Genomic DNA, 12057 nt, shown 5'->3' with positions numbered 1-12057 from the left:
GTGCTAACCCAATTCCATCGCATCCCAGAGCTACCCCGGCCCCTGGGAGGGCTGGGGAAGGTGGGCGCCCCTCCTGCCAGCATGGCTGCGGTGTGCGAGGTCTGTGCTGTGCTCAGTAAGTGTCAGACTGAACTTCTTTCCCTTCCATCCTCTGCCAGAGCAGAGGGAAAACAAGCACCTTCTTTTCTTTTGTGTCCCACTATTTTCATACTCTTTTAATGCCCTTTTCGGGCCGCTGGGCCAGCGTGTGCTGTTTATGTTGGCTGCCACCGTGTGTATCCACAGGAGTGCCGAGTCAGTCTCCAAAAAAGCTTTTTCACCGCGATTGAAATAAGAGAAACAACAAAAAGTATTTCTTATCCTTCTTTATTTATTGCATTCTTTTCCTCCTCCAGCTAGTTAAACCATCGCTCAGCCCCCAATCCCGATTAGTAGAGATGGTCCAGTGCGTGCTGCATGATGACCTTCAGCGCCAGCCACGTCTCCTCGGCAGTCGGGACGATCTGTTTGGCGGGGAGCAGGAATCCATAGCGCCCCGTGTCCCGCAGCTCGAAGGTGAAGGAGTATTTAATGCCCTGATTGTATGTCCAGTCGATGGTTCCTCCGCTCGCTTGATCTGAGTGGGGAAACAACGGGAGGGATGTGAAACGTTAGTCGCTCTGCGTCCTACGGGGTTATTTCATAAGGTGCCGAGGTGTGAGTGATGATTTTGGTTTAATGGTGGTGGGGGAAACCACTGCTGCCCCCCCGTTACTCACAGATAGTGGTGATGATGCTGCCGTACTTGTAGGAAGTGCCGTACAGAGAAGACAGAGCTGCCACTGCCTCCTCGGAAATCTGGTGCTGAGAATACATAGAAGAGAGAAAGATGAGCCAGAGGAGGAGAAAGCCTGTGGGATACAGCCTGCAGGAGAGGTTTTTCCCTCATGCCACAGGCAGAAAGGATCCCAAAGCTTGGTAGCCTTGGCCTGGGGGAGTCCCTAGGGGCTGGCAGAGGAGCCAGGGCTTCTTCCTGGCTTGCCAATGTCCCCTCCACAGTGCGTGATGGAGGTTGCTCCTCCTTGGAGGAGAGCAGCCTCCCATCATCCTGGCCCCCTTCAAACCTCTGCGTCAGCCATACCAGTTCCTTCTGGTCAGGCACCGGGGTGCTGGTGTAGCCATAGGGGTAGAGCAGGAGCTGGGAGTAGCTATGGATGGAGACGAAAGCCTTGATGTTCCCGTGGTTCTTCACAAAGTCCACAATGGCCTTCACCTCAGGCTCCGAGTTGGCATAGGGTCCATGGTACGTCTCCGAGCAGGGGTTCGCGCTGGCCCCGGACCCTGTGGAGAAGTGAAAATATGGTGTGGGTGTTTGGTGGCTTTGGTGGCAGTTGGGTAGCTCAAAGAATCACAAGGTCAAAGGGCCTTTTCCATTTCCAAGCCCAAGACCTTTTCCCACACCTCAGCTGCTTGGTGGCCAGCAAGGAATGCTCTTGGAGCTCCTCCTGGATGTTTGTATGGTGGCTTGCATTTGTGGTCCCCACTGTGCTGGTCACTAGGGGACACCAAAGCCCTAGTGGAGCCCAAACCCACATCTCTGCCACAGAGAGTAAATCCCATCTCTTCCCCAGGAGACATCAGTGGACCTTTCTGAGCCAGAAGTGGCCTCAGAGCTTCCACGTGGGGGACAGAACCCTTCCATGGGGTTAGCGGGACAGTTCTGACCTCCGAAACCTGCGTCCCAGTTGCGGTTGGGGTCTACGCCGACACAGAGGGAGCCTGAGTGCCTGGACCTGGTCTTGCGCCACATGCGGTTCTGGAAGAGCAGAGCCATCTCAGCTGGTGTCCGGGGTCAGAGCTCCACCAGCCTCAAGTGGATGGGGGGGCTGTCATCTGAGAGGGCTAACGGGTCACAGTGGTCCCTTTCCCACCCCATGGAAATGTACACAAGGAGGATTTGAGCTTTCGGGGCCTCCATGTGCAGCTCCCCAGCCTCATCCAGCGTGGCCGTAGGAAGGGAAAGGGAAGCCAGGGAGATTACCTGGGTGTGGGTGAAGACGAAGCCATCCGGGTTGGTGACGATCTCCAGGAAGATGTCCATCTTGTCCAAGACAGAGGCCAGACCTTCGTCATTCTCATGATCCAGGACAATCTAGAGAGGATGGTGGTTTGGGGCTCCCTGGTGCTGCTGGAGCACTGTCCTCTCCGTGGGGTAAGCCACTCAGCATCCACGGTGGCTGCAGGACCTCGTGGCCCTTGGGGCCATAAGATATGTCTGGAAGGTGGCCATACCTTCTTGGCAAACCAGACGCCGCTGGCCTGCGTCACCCATTCCCGGGAGTGGATGCCGGTGTCGATCCAGACAGCCGGGCGGTTTGTTCCCCCTCTGCTGAACTGAAAAAGCAGAGGGGGGGTGGTTGGCTTTGTCCTGGGTCTTGCTCCCTCCTCCGGTCACCCCACAAACCCCAAATCCTCACCTTGAGCACGTAGAGGGGACGGTTCTCTGTCGACCGGCCAATCTCAAGCTTGCTGACCAGGTTGGGGTTTTCGGCTACCAGCAGGTCCATGAAGGCGTAGATCTGGGGGAGAGGGATGAGGGGGGGTCACACCTGCCTCACCCCCTGCCCTTGCTGCACGTGGAGCAAAGGGCTTTGCAAAAGCAATTTCAGGATGCAGGGGTATTTTGTGGAGGTTTTTTTTTTTTTTCCCCTAAAATGCCCCGAATCTTGTGCTTTCTCACCTCTTCCAGGCTGTGGTAGGTAGCATAGTCAAAGGTGCTGGTGGAGAGCAGCAGCTGGCGTTGCCTACGAAGCATGTCCGTCCGCTCGTGGTCCACCAGCACCTGGGGGACGCAGGGCAGGATGAGATCTCGTCCCCCTCTGCGCCGAGACCCCACGTCTCACCCACCTCCCCTCCGCCACTGCTGACCTGCACGTCCTCGATCATGATGGAGTAGGAGATGCCGTTGGCCTCCAGGTGGGCTTTGAGGGGCTGCAGGCTGGGGAAGGGCACGCGGACATCAACCGGGTGCCCAAGGCCACGGGGTGCCAGCCAGAAATCCAACTGGAAGGGGAGAGAGCAAGACGAGGGGGTCGGATCCGGCCTTGGGCTGCCCGCCCCCCCCCCCGCCGGTGCCAGCTTCCCTCTTGCTTTTCACCAGCTGGTCTCACATCCAGCCCCCCCCCCAGCCCCCCCCCTCGCTCTACAGCGTGGCTTGGGGGGGTGCAAAAGCAAGGGACATGGGCTGGGGGTTGTCCCCAAAAGCCACCCCAGCCGCTGGACCCGGTACCTGCAGCTCCTCAAGTTCCTGCAGCTCCTCCACCTTCTGCAGCTCCTCATTGTTGGTGGGGATGATACGCAGCACCTGGTGCCTGGGGGGTCAGGGGATGTTGGGGGGGGGTGTGCGAGGCCAAGCGCCACCCCCCTGGGTCCAGCCTAACCCCCACTCCATCCATCCCCCCCCACCCTGGGGATGTGAACTCAGCCTCTTCCTGGGGGCGTCTGTGTCCCCTCGGGGCTGAACCATCTCCTTCTGCCCCAACCGGTGCCACCGTCCCCACCCCAGCCACCCCCCGCCAGCCCAAATCCTACCCAACAAAAGTCTCGGTGCCGGCGACTGCTGCCACCAGGGCAGCCAGCAGCACGAGGACCCTCATCGTCAGCCGAAAGAGCCCGTCCTGCGTCCCGGTGGCACCTCGGGGCCTCTTAAATCCCATCAGGACGGTGGCCCCCAGCTGTCCCCTTTCCCAGGGCTGTGGGAAGGCTCCGGCTGGCACCGGCCAAGGTTGGGCACCGCAGCCCTACCGTCCCCCCTCAGCAGCGCTCCCTGTCCCGGCCAAACCCGTCCTGGGAACCGGCCGGAGCCGTCAGTGAGTCACCCGCCGGCGGGGTGAGAGGCAGGGAGGTGCCAAATCCCACCGCCCACGGCTGCGGCTTGGAGCTGCGGGGAGGCAAAGGGCTAAATTGGGTCGAGAAGGTGCGAGATAAATATTTTCACGTGGGGGGGTTGGCGAGATGGGGACCTAAACTGTGGTGACAGGGGTGAGGGAATTGGTTTAAACTTTGGTGCAGAATAGAGGTCAGAGCAGGTGACAGTCATCCCAGGTGACAAAAACAAAACAGCAAATGCCTGAAGGAGCTTTGCACCCCGTGATGGCCCCGAAGGTGCCCAGCGTCCTCCCTCCCAGCCCCCAGGGAAGGGACAATGGATCAATGCTGCCCAAAAACCCACAAATTAGGGCTTGGTTGCCCCAAACCCACCCATCCCCTCCAGGTCCTTCAGGACTTTTGAGCCTGAAGGATGGAGACTTGTAGGGCCAAAACCATGAGGGGGAATAAACACCTGCAGGGCTGGGAATCCTTTTTTCACTGTTTGTTTGGGGTTTTTTTTAAGTCTAGCATGAAAAAAAAAAAGCGTCAGCCTTAAACCATAAAGAGTCTCCAGGATTATTTATTGAGAGGAAGAGACACCACGGGAGGTGCTGGGTTCAGTACGGATGTTCCAGGACATGGACCATGATGTCCAGCAGTGCTGTCCAGGTCTCGGTAGCGGTGGGGATGATCTGGCTGCTGGGCAGGAGGAAGCCGTAGCGCCCCGTGTCCCTCAGCTCGAAGGTGAAGGAATATTTTACCCCATTGTCGTAGGCCCAGTCGACGGTAGTGCCGGCTGCCATGTCTGCGGGGAGAGGAGAGGAGATGTGATCCCAACGCCGAGCGTTCGTGGTGGACACGATGCCGCAGGAAGGGGAAGGGACACTTACAGATGGTGTCCGCGATGCTGCCGTAGGTGTATTTTGTCCCATACACAGCGGCCAAGTCGCTCACCGCCTTTTTAGCCAGTTCATTCTGCAAGGGAGAGCCCAAAAGTGGTGAGACCTGGTGGACCAAGACCTTGGGGCAGCAGAAACCTCAGGGCAGTGGGGTCTAGAGCCCACCATCGTCTCCCACCCCCTCTGCTTTTGCTTTTCCCCAAAACACCCTCAATTTTTGATCGATGGGAGGTATGTCTCGCAATCGCCCTCCCTCCAAGAAATAGGTGATGGGCTTCAATGTGCAGGTTGCATCTAACAAGAGCAGCAGGGAGGGTCCTGGGATGGTCTGACCTGACTCTTCCAGCAAGACTGGCGGTTGCAGCCCTATGTCTACATTTTGGGGCCATCTCACCAATTCCTGGTGGTCGGGTGCAGGTGCTGTCGTGTAGCCATAGGGGAAAAGCAGCATCTGGGAGTAGCTATGGATGGAGATGACCGATTTCACGTTCCCATGGCTGAGGATGAAGTCCACAATGGATTTCACTTCTCTCTCGGAGTGGGCATAAGGGCCGTGGTAGGTCTCAGAGCAGGGGTTGCTGCTGGAGCCGGAGCCTGTGGCATGGGAGAGGAGACACCATGCAGAGAGGCTGCCCCAGGGAAAGGTTTCCAGACCCCAGGTTTCTGCCCTCTAGCAAGAAGCTTTGATGCTTTGAGGCACGAGCAATGCTCCACGTGAGGCCTCAGTGGCCTGGCTCTCACCTCCAAAGCCCGCATCCCAGTTTCGGTTGGGGTCCACGCCGATGCAGTTGGAGCTGGCAGTGATGGACCTTGTCTTGCGCCACAAGCGGTTCTAGGAGCAGATGGGGGTGAGACCATCACAGGGATGTGACTCCCCTTGGGGGGACAGATGATGCCTTCCTGTCCAAGCATCTCTGGAGACAGGAGGAAACCACCTCCACCCACTCGCTATCCCACATGGGAAGGGACATCCATCCCCACCCAAAAACCGTGACCAGCCACGGTTGCCAGAGCCAAGTGCTGGGACAAGTTCCCTCCCGCAGTGTCCCCACACTCACGGAGCTCTGGGTGAAGGCAAAGCCGTCAGGGTTGGTGATGATCTCGAAGAAGATGTCCATGCTGTCCAGGATGGCGGTGATGGAGGGGTCCTGGCCATAGTCCTTGGCAATCTGCACGGGGAAGGGGAGTGGGAGCCGCCTCAGCACCCCTCGGGGATGAGGGATGCAACTGAGCGGTGCCACGGGGAGGCGTTAAAAAAGGGCTGGGGTAAGAATTGGGGTCCCAGGGCACGTGATTACCTTGTTGGCTGTCCAGATGCCGGTGGCTTGGGTGATCCATTCTCGTGAGTGGATGCCAGTGTCCAACCAGATGGCCGGCCGATTTGATCCCCCGGTGCTGAACTGTACAGAGACGAGGGATTTCAGCCCCGTGCCCTCCCAGGGCTGGGCAAGGTGAGAGTGCCCCCAGTACCCACCTTCAGCACATACAGGGGTCTGTTCTCGTAGCTCTGCCCAATCTGGAGCTTGCTAACGAGGTCGGGATGGTCATCCACCAGCATGTCCATCCAGTCATAGATCTGAAAGGAGGAGTTGCTGGGTCATGAGACTCACCCTGGCTTTCCTTTTGGTTTTTAGGATATCCAGCACCAGATGCAAAATGCAGAGCTTTCCTGGAGAAGACCTCTGCGCGAGCAGGGAGGTGCACATCACAAAGGCTTTTGCAAAAGCAGCATAAATGGTGGTGTTGGGAAAAGCTCTGAGATCCCCCCAACACCATCACAGCCTCCATCGGCCACCCACTGGGCTCCAAGCACAGGGTTTGACTCCCAAAATGAAGTTGCAGATGTCTTCCAGCGAGGCGGGGAGGTGCCAAGAGAGGCCACGCTGTACATGGAGGGACGCCCGGTCTCCTGGCTCAGCTAAAACCTCCACCCAGGGAGGAGAGACGTATCCCAGGGAAGTCTCGCCGCCACCATGAATGTAACCACAGGGATGCAACCATGGCATGGGCTAAGCATGACCCCCCCAGAAAGACGAAGCAGATGCTCTGCAAAGTACCTCATCTATTGTGTGGTAGGAGGCATAATCAAACGTGCTGGTGCTTCTATTTATCCTCCTGGACTTCGTCATGGTTTTCTTTTCCTCATCCAATAATTCCTGTTTAGGAGGGGGGAAAAAAAAAAATCAAACAGGCTGGAAGGAGCAGGGAGTTGAGTTTTTCTTACATCTTCTCATGGTTTCCAACTTTTTGGACCTTCTCTTGGGACTGAACTGTAGGAGCTTGTCCTGCTCCCTGTCACAGCCCTTACCTGCACGTCCTCAATCATGATGATGTATGAAATGTTATTGGATTCCAGGAAGACTTTCACCGCTTGGAGGCCGGGGAAGGGCACCCACAGGTCAGCTGGTTGGCCGGGGCTGGTGGGGTGACGCCAAAAGTCAACCTGGTGTGGAGGAGAGGAGAGAGCTTGGCCCCATCCCGTGCTGATGCTCATTCACTGAGCTCCCTGGCACCAAAAGGGATCTCATAAGAATTTCCATTGAAGGATTTAAAACGGTCTTTGGACAAGTTTTGGGACACGCATGGCTACGAGGATGGGTCAGGGTCCCTTTGCCTCACTCAGTGGATCTTCTACAGAAACATGTTTCAGCCCAAGTTGCTCGTTGGCTGCAAATGTCCCTTTGAATGAGGAGTATTTGTGATTTGAGCAGATGTGGTGAGACACCGGGGTCACTGTGTGCTGGTTTTGCTCTTTAATTTGATAGATGTGACTCCCTACATCAGCTTTGCGGTGCAGATGCTGTTCCCCACCACCCATCTCTTTCCTGGTGCTCCCACTGCTTAAACTTTTCACCAGGATTCACCTCCCTCAAAGCAACCAGGGCAAACGCAGCAGGAGCAGAGTTATGTCATAATTCAAGGAAAAAAAAAAGAAAAAAAAACAAAAAAAAAGAAAAAAAAGAAAAAAAAGAAAAAAGAAAAAAGAAAAAAGAAAAAAAAAGAAAAAAAGAAAAAAAAAAGGCAATGACATTTTAGACCTGGATACTCAGCCTGGGAACAACGATGCTGCAGTGGCCCGGGTGTTCCCCCTTCATCTGAAATGGGAGGGCTCAAGGTACGCAAGCTAAATATTATATTTACATAGTTATAAATGATACGTATCCAAAATGGGAAGAAAAATTGGATGTGAGGTCAAAAGAAGGAGGGAGCTCTGGATGTCATCGGGGGTCTCTTTTACACCGGGGGATACTCGGAGCCCCATCGCAGCTCACCTGCACCGCCGCGTGCTCGGCCAGCACTCTGAGCAGGTTGATCTGCTCCTCATCGCTGGGCATGATGCGGAGGACCTGGTCCCTGCAGGGAGGCAAAGCCGTCAGCACATGCAAGAGGGAAAGGAGCTGAGCCTCCAGCGCTGACATGGCCCCATCATGGGCTGGGTGCAGACTGTGAAGGGTCTACACCGGGGCTTGACAAGTTGAAAGTGCATCAGTTGTTGGAGATTTGGTGTCGAGAGCAAAAAAATGCAGATTCGGAATAGCCGCAATAGGAAAAACAGCAAGTGCCAGAGAGCCCGAGGCAGTCTCCATCTTCCCTTTGACCACAAGAGCTCCCAAAATGTTAGGAAGTATCTAACATATCTATATGTTCTGTCTATATCTATCCATACGCTAGGAATTTCCTAACATAGCTGCTGCTCCAGCCCGGCTGGGCTCCCCCCAGGGACAGGAACAGCCCCCAGCAGAGCGGGAAACGCTCTCCTTCCCCAGCAGCAAGGCTTCCCTATCCCTGGTCAGTCCTTTCCCTGGAAAAGCTCGGGGTGACGCTCTCAGGATTTAGCATCCCCTAATTTCTACCTGCTACATGCTCAAAACCTCCCTCCAAAGCTGGGGTGAAACCACGTCTTCCCCAGCGTCCCTGCGGTAAAAGCTGACAGATTTCCCCCCGTGGGATGTCATCCTTCTTGTTGACCCCAAAGGAGAGCGGACGGAGCCAGGCATCTCTCACCCCAGTCCCCGTCCCCAACCAGGGTGCCCCACCACCCCCCAGCTTTTGGCAGGACTCACCCCACGAAAAGCTGCTCGCTGCGGGCGGCTGCCGCAAGGGCGGCGAAGACCAGGAGGAACTTCATGGTGAGTGGACGCAGATGAACCTCCGCCCCTGAGGGCGTATATAGCCCCCTATATAGCGCTCCAGGGGCACTCGTGGACCTTCTCACCAAGGCCACATCTGCTGTCCCCACGGAACCGGCAGCGACAAACAGATAAGCCAGGAACGGCTCCCAGGAGCCCAAATGTTTGCTTTATTTGGCGAAGTCAATAAAAGAGCAGCCAAATTAGGGAGGATCTGATAACGTCTTCCTCGGCGCTCAGGTCCTGCCAGGATGCGTGCCTGTGTACCCAGCGTGGTGCGCGTGTCATGGTCACAGTCACCAGCCAACTCACGGGCGTGGGACGGTGGTGACGGTGGGGGTCATAGGACCCCAGAGAACACAAGGACACGGCACTTTGTTGCCATTAATTTCTTTATTACAGATTACTTCAAAAGTCAAGTATAATTATGATTAGTAAAGCAAGTGTATATTACAAGTTACTACAAAATTACTCGCAGAAAAGCGAGCATAGAAACATATGTATTTATGATTAATTTATATATACACACACACATATATATGTATCTAAAAAATTCAAAATATAGCATTCAAATTATTACCAGTGCCAGTCATCAAACCGCTCCCAGGAGTGGGGCCAGCTCACGATGGATGAAGTCTCACTGCAAAGACGATGGGTGTCACGGAGCCCGGAGCCAGGCGTCCCCGGTGAGAGGCCGAGGGGTTGCTCAGGGACATTCATCTGGGAGTAATGATCGGAGAGAGAGAAGGAGGAGCTCGGTTTTGGGTGGAAAGCAAGTTATTTTTATGTCTTTACATAAGCGGGCGCAGGACAGCAGCTCCTGGAGCAGCTGTTGCTGACTTCTGCTGTCTTAGGTCAGTTCATTATAGTGGTTTCTTTGTTCCGCAGGTTATAGCAGCGTCTTTGTTCCGCAGGTTATAGCAGCGTCTTTGTTGTGCGCCTATCTACAATGCCCCTGAGCTCCCATCTGCGCTTGTCAAGGATGGTCTGGGTTCCTGGGCCGGGTTCCCAGGCTGGCAAATATCATCTTGGTCAGTATTTTAGCAGACGTCTTCTGTCCGTGCTTTTCCCCACCAAAACCAGGTCATCGTCCCGGTTGCACCGACAGCAAGGTGTGTCACAGGGAAGGTGCCGCGGTCAGGGGTCTGTTACAGCTTCATAATGTGGAACTGGTGACGTCGATGAGCTGGTCCTGGCTGGTGGTGCCAGGGTAGAGGTCCTCACTGAGGCAGGATCATGGGCAGTTGAGGTAGGAAGGGACCGCAGGAGGTCTGTGTCTGTATGTCCAGCCTGGCACGCTCTTGTTTCAGCTGACGCCGTTGTTGTTCCCATCACCCTTTGTGGTGAAGAGCTTGGCTCTGTTTTCTCACTAACCTCTTCATAGGGATGGGACGGTCCCTGTTAGGTGCCCCACCCCAAAGCCGTCTCAGCTCCAGGCCAAACCAGCCCATCTCCCTCAACATCCCATCATGGGACACATCCTCCTGTGCCTCTTGATGGCCTCCATTGCACTTGCTCCAAGGTCTTTTTGGTGCCAGGGGTCCAAAAACTGGATGCAGTTGTCATCAAGACATGCATTTAGAAGAAGAGGGGCCAGGTGGCCTCAAGACCTGGATGGTTGAAATGAGCTTCAAAGCCAGGGTGAAGCCACAGGTCTACAACCCCAGCTGAGGCTCCTCGGGCTCTGCAGCTCCTGCCCACCACCTGCCACAAGGTACCCACTCCGGTGGCAGCAGGTCACCGAGGTCTAAGAGCCAACCGCGTGCCCCATGTCAGTAGGGTTTTACCAGGGGTGTGTTTATCACCAGCCGGAGGATTTTGGAAGGGTCGGGGGGGGGGGTGTGTCAGTTTGGGATACAGGTGCTGTGAGCAGAGGGGACGGGGACACGTGTGGGGAGCACCGTCTGCCTCATGCTCGGGTTTGCTTTCCAAAACAGCTCCTCAACCCAAACCCACGTGGTGCCTCCCTATGCCTCAACTGCACCGTCACCTCCCCTGCCAACAGCCTCGCGTCCTTTGAGTCTGAACTGACGTTTTACCCGCTGCGTCAGGTGCATTCGCTCTCTTGCCAAGCTCACGGAGGAGTGAGTAGCTCATCAGCTGCTGGGGGGATCGCAGGACATGGAGATAAACCTGTTAGACTTGATAATCACTGCAACAGCAGCAGGGATTGCTAATCTCTGATCCTTCGGTGGCTCCCATGCACGGCCTCTTAATCCCCAAGAAATTAGCAGGCTGAACAACAGAACGAGGCAGGCGGGTTCTTGAGGGACCAAGGACTGGCCATGCTGGATGAGAGCAGGCGTCCTCCCTCCTCCATCCTGCCTCTAACCATGCCCACCGGGCAAGCCTGGGAGGGAGAAAGGGGGCAGGACAAATACACAGGGACGTTAGGCCAGGAGACACCCCCACCCACCCACCCCCCCCAGCGGTCGGTGACCTGGCAGCGTCCTGAGGCTCGTTAAAGGAAATTAAATTCCTTTAATCAGTCTCATAGCCTGGATTACGATGCTTAACATCAGGACTTCTGCACCAGCCCGTTCTGCCCCCAGAAGCGAGCTCTGGCAGAGGCCCCAGGTTTACAAGAGCAGCAACACAGAGCTGTTACGCACAAAAAAGAAATTCCTCCCTGTCCTCTCTAAACAGCCACCAGACGCTACCGGAGCAGCGTAAGGCAGGCTCGTGCAATCCCCCCCCCAGCTGTAACTATGCTGCAGTAGTGCAGCAATTAACTTTCCAGATGACCAAGTTTATCATTCGAGTGCTTCAGCAGCTCTGAAGAGTTCACACCGCTTTCAATCAATAAACTTCCGAAATGCTTTAGAAAACCTGCACCCCCACCACGCTGGGAGCCAGTTTCCGCAGCGGTGACAGAGCTGGTTGGGAGGAGGGGGTCACTGTGCGGGCGGGGAGGTTTGCAGAAGCACAAAACCCTACTAAGGGCCAGCGTTGCTCGGAGCAAATGCATTTTGCATCTACTAAGAGATGGAGCTGCAGAGACACCCTAGCGGGCAGAAGGCCGGACAGTTTGCTGCGGTCACGGGCATCTCCTCTCCCGGCCCACCTTTCTGCTTTATGTTTTATCTCTCCTCAGCCTCCACACTGATGCAATTCCCTCAGCTGACTTTTTAGCTCAGTGGGAAAAGGCCTGCTCTCTTTGTCTCCCACTCTGACATCAC

At 55.6% G+C, this 12057-nt stretch overlaps 2 protein-coding genes across 2 annotated transcripts; both read right to left on the bottom strand.

Moving 5' to 3' along the window:
- Window positions 1–352: 352 nt before the first annotated feature.
- Window positions 353–3706, bottom strand: LOC129209566 (carboxypeptidase A1-like). Its single transcript, XM_054834193.1, has 11 exons — window positions 3571–3706; window positions 3269–3350; window positions 2908–3042; window positions 2720–2821; window positions 2457–2558; window positions 2272–2373; window positions 2021–2131; window positions 1705–1795; window positions 1121–1320; window positions 759–843; window positions 353–616 (listed from the first exon to the last, which is right to left on the bottom strand). Exons 1-11 carry the CDS (start codon window positions 3693–3695, stop codon window positions 429–431), a joined length of 1323 nt encoding a protein of 440 aa, XP_054690168.1. The 5' UTR covers window positions 3696–3706; the 3' UTR covers window positions 353–428.
- Window positions 3707–4411: 705 nt separating this feature from the next.
- On the bottom strand, window positions 4412–8957 carry LOC129209561 (carboxypeptidase A1-like). The gene is made up of 11 exons (XM_054834184.1): window positions 8813–8957; window positions 8021–8102; window positions 7057–7191; window positions 6806–6904; window positions 6223–6324; window positions 6047–6148; window positions 5807–5917; window positions 5490–5580; window positions 5143–5342; window positions 4740–4824; window positions 4412–4654 (listed from the first exon to the last, which is right to left on the bottom strand). The coding sequence occupies exons 1-11, from the start codon at window positions 8875–8877 to the stop codon at window positions 4467–4469; spliced, it is 1260 nt and encodes a 419-aa protein (XP_054690159.1). The 5' UTR covers window positions 8878–8957; the 3' UTR covers window positions 4412–4466.
- Between the last annotated feature and the right edge of the window lie 3100 nt (window positions 8958–12057).

The sequence above is a fragment of the Grus americana genome, chromosome 1, assembly GCF_028858705.1.
Source record: "Grus americana isolate bGruAme1 chromosome 1, bGruAme1.mat, whole genome shotgun sequence".
NCBI classification, from domain to species: domain Eukaryota; kingdom Metazoa; phylum Chordata; class Aves; order Gruiformes; family Gruidae; genus Grus; species Grus americana.
Note: the sequence above shows the minus strand (reverse complement) of the source record. Positions and strands in the feature narration are given on the sequence as shown.

Bases quoted from the DNA above. Each gene is read 5' to 3' on its own strand.
- LOC129209566 (XM_054834193.1), bottom strand. From the start codon at position 3,695: ATGGGATTTAAGAGGCCCCGAGGTGCCACCGGGACGCAGGACGGGCTC. The intron at 2,822-2,907 runs GTCAGCAGTGGC...TGCGTCCCCCAG, and splicing joins TCATGATCGAGGACGTGCAG to GTGCTGGTGGACCACGAGCG. The intron at 2,559-2,719 runs GTGAGAAAGCAC...CCTCTCCCCCAG, and splicing joins CCTACCACAGCCTGGAAGAG to ATCTACGCCTTCATGGACCT.
- LOC129209561 (XM_054834184.1), bottom strand. From the start codon at position 8,877: ATGAAGTTCCTCCTGGTCTTCGCCGCCCTTGCGGCAGCCGCCCGCAGC. The intron at 6,149-6,222 runs GTGGGTACTGGG...GTCTCTGTACAG, and splicing joins GACCCCTGTATGTGCTGAAG to TTCAGCACCGGGGGATCAAA. The intron at 5,581-5,806 runs GTGAGTGTGGGG...ATCTGCTCCTAG, and splicing joins TTGCCTTCACCCAGAGCTCC to AACCGCTTGTGGCGCAAGAC.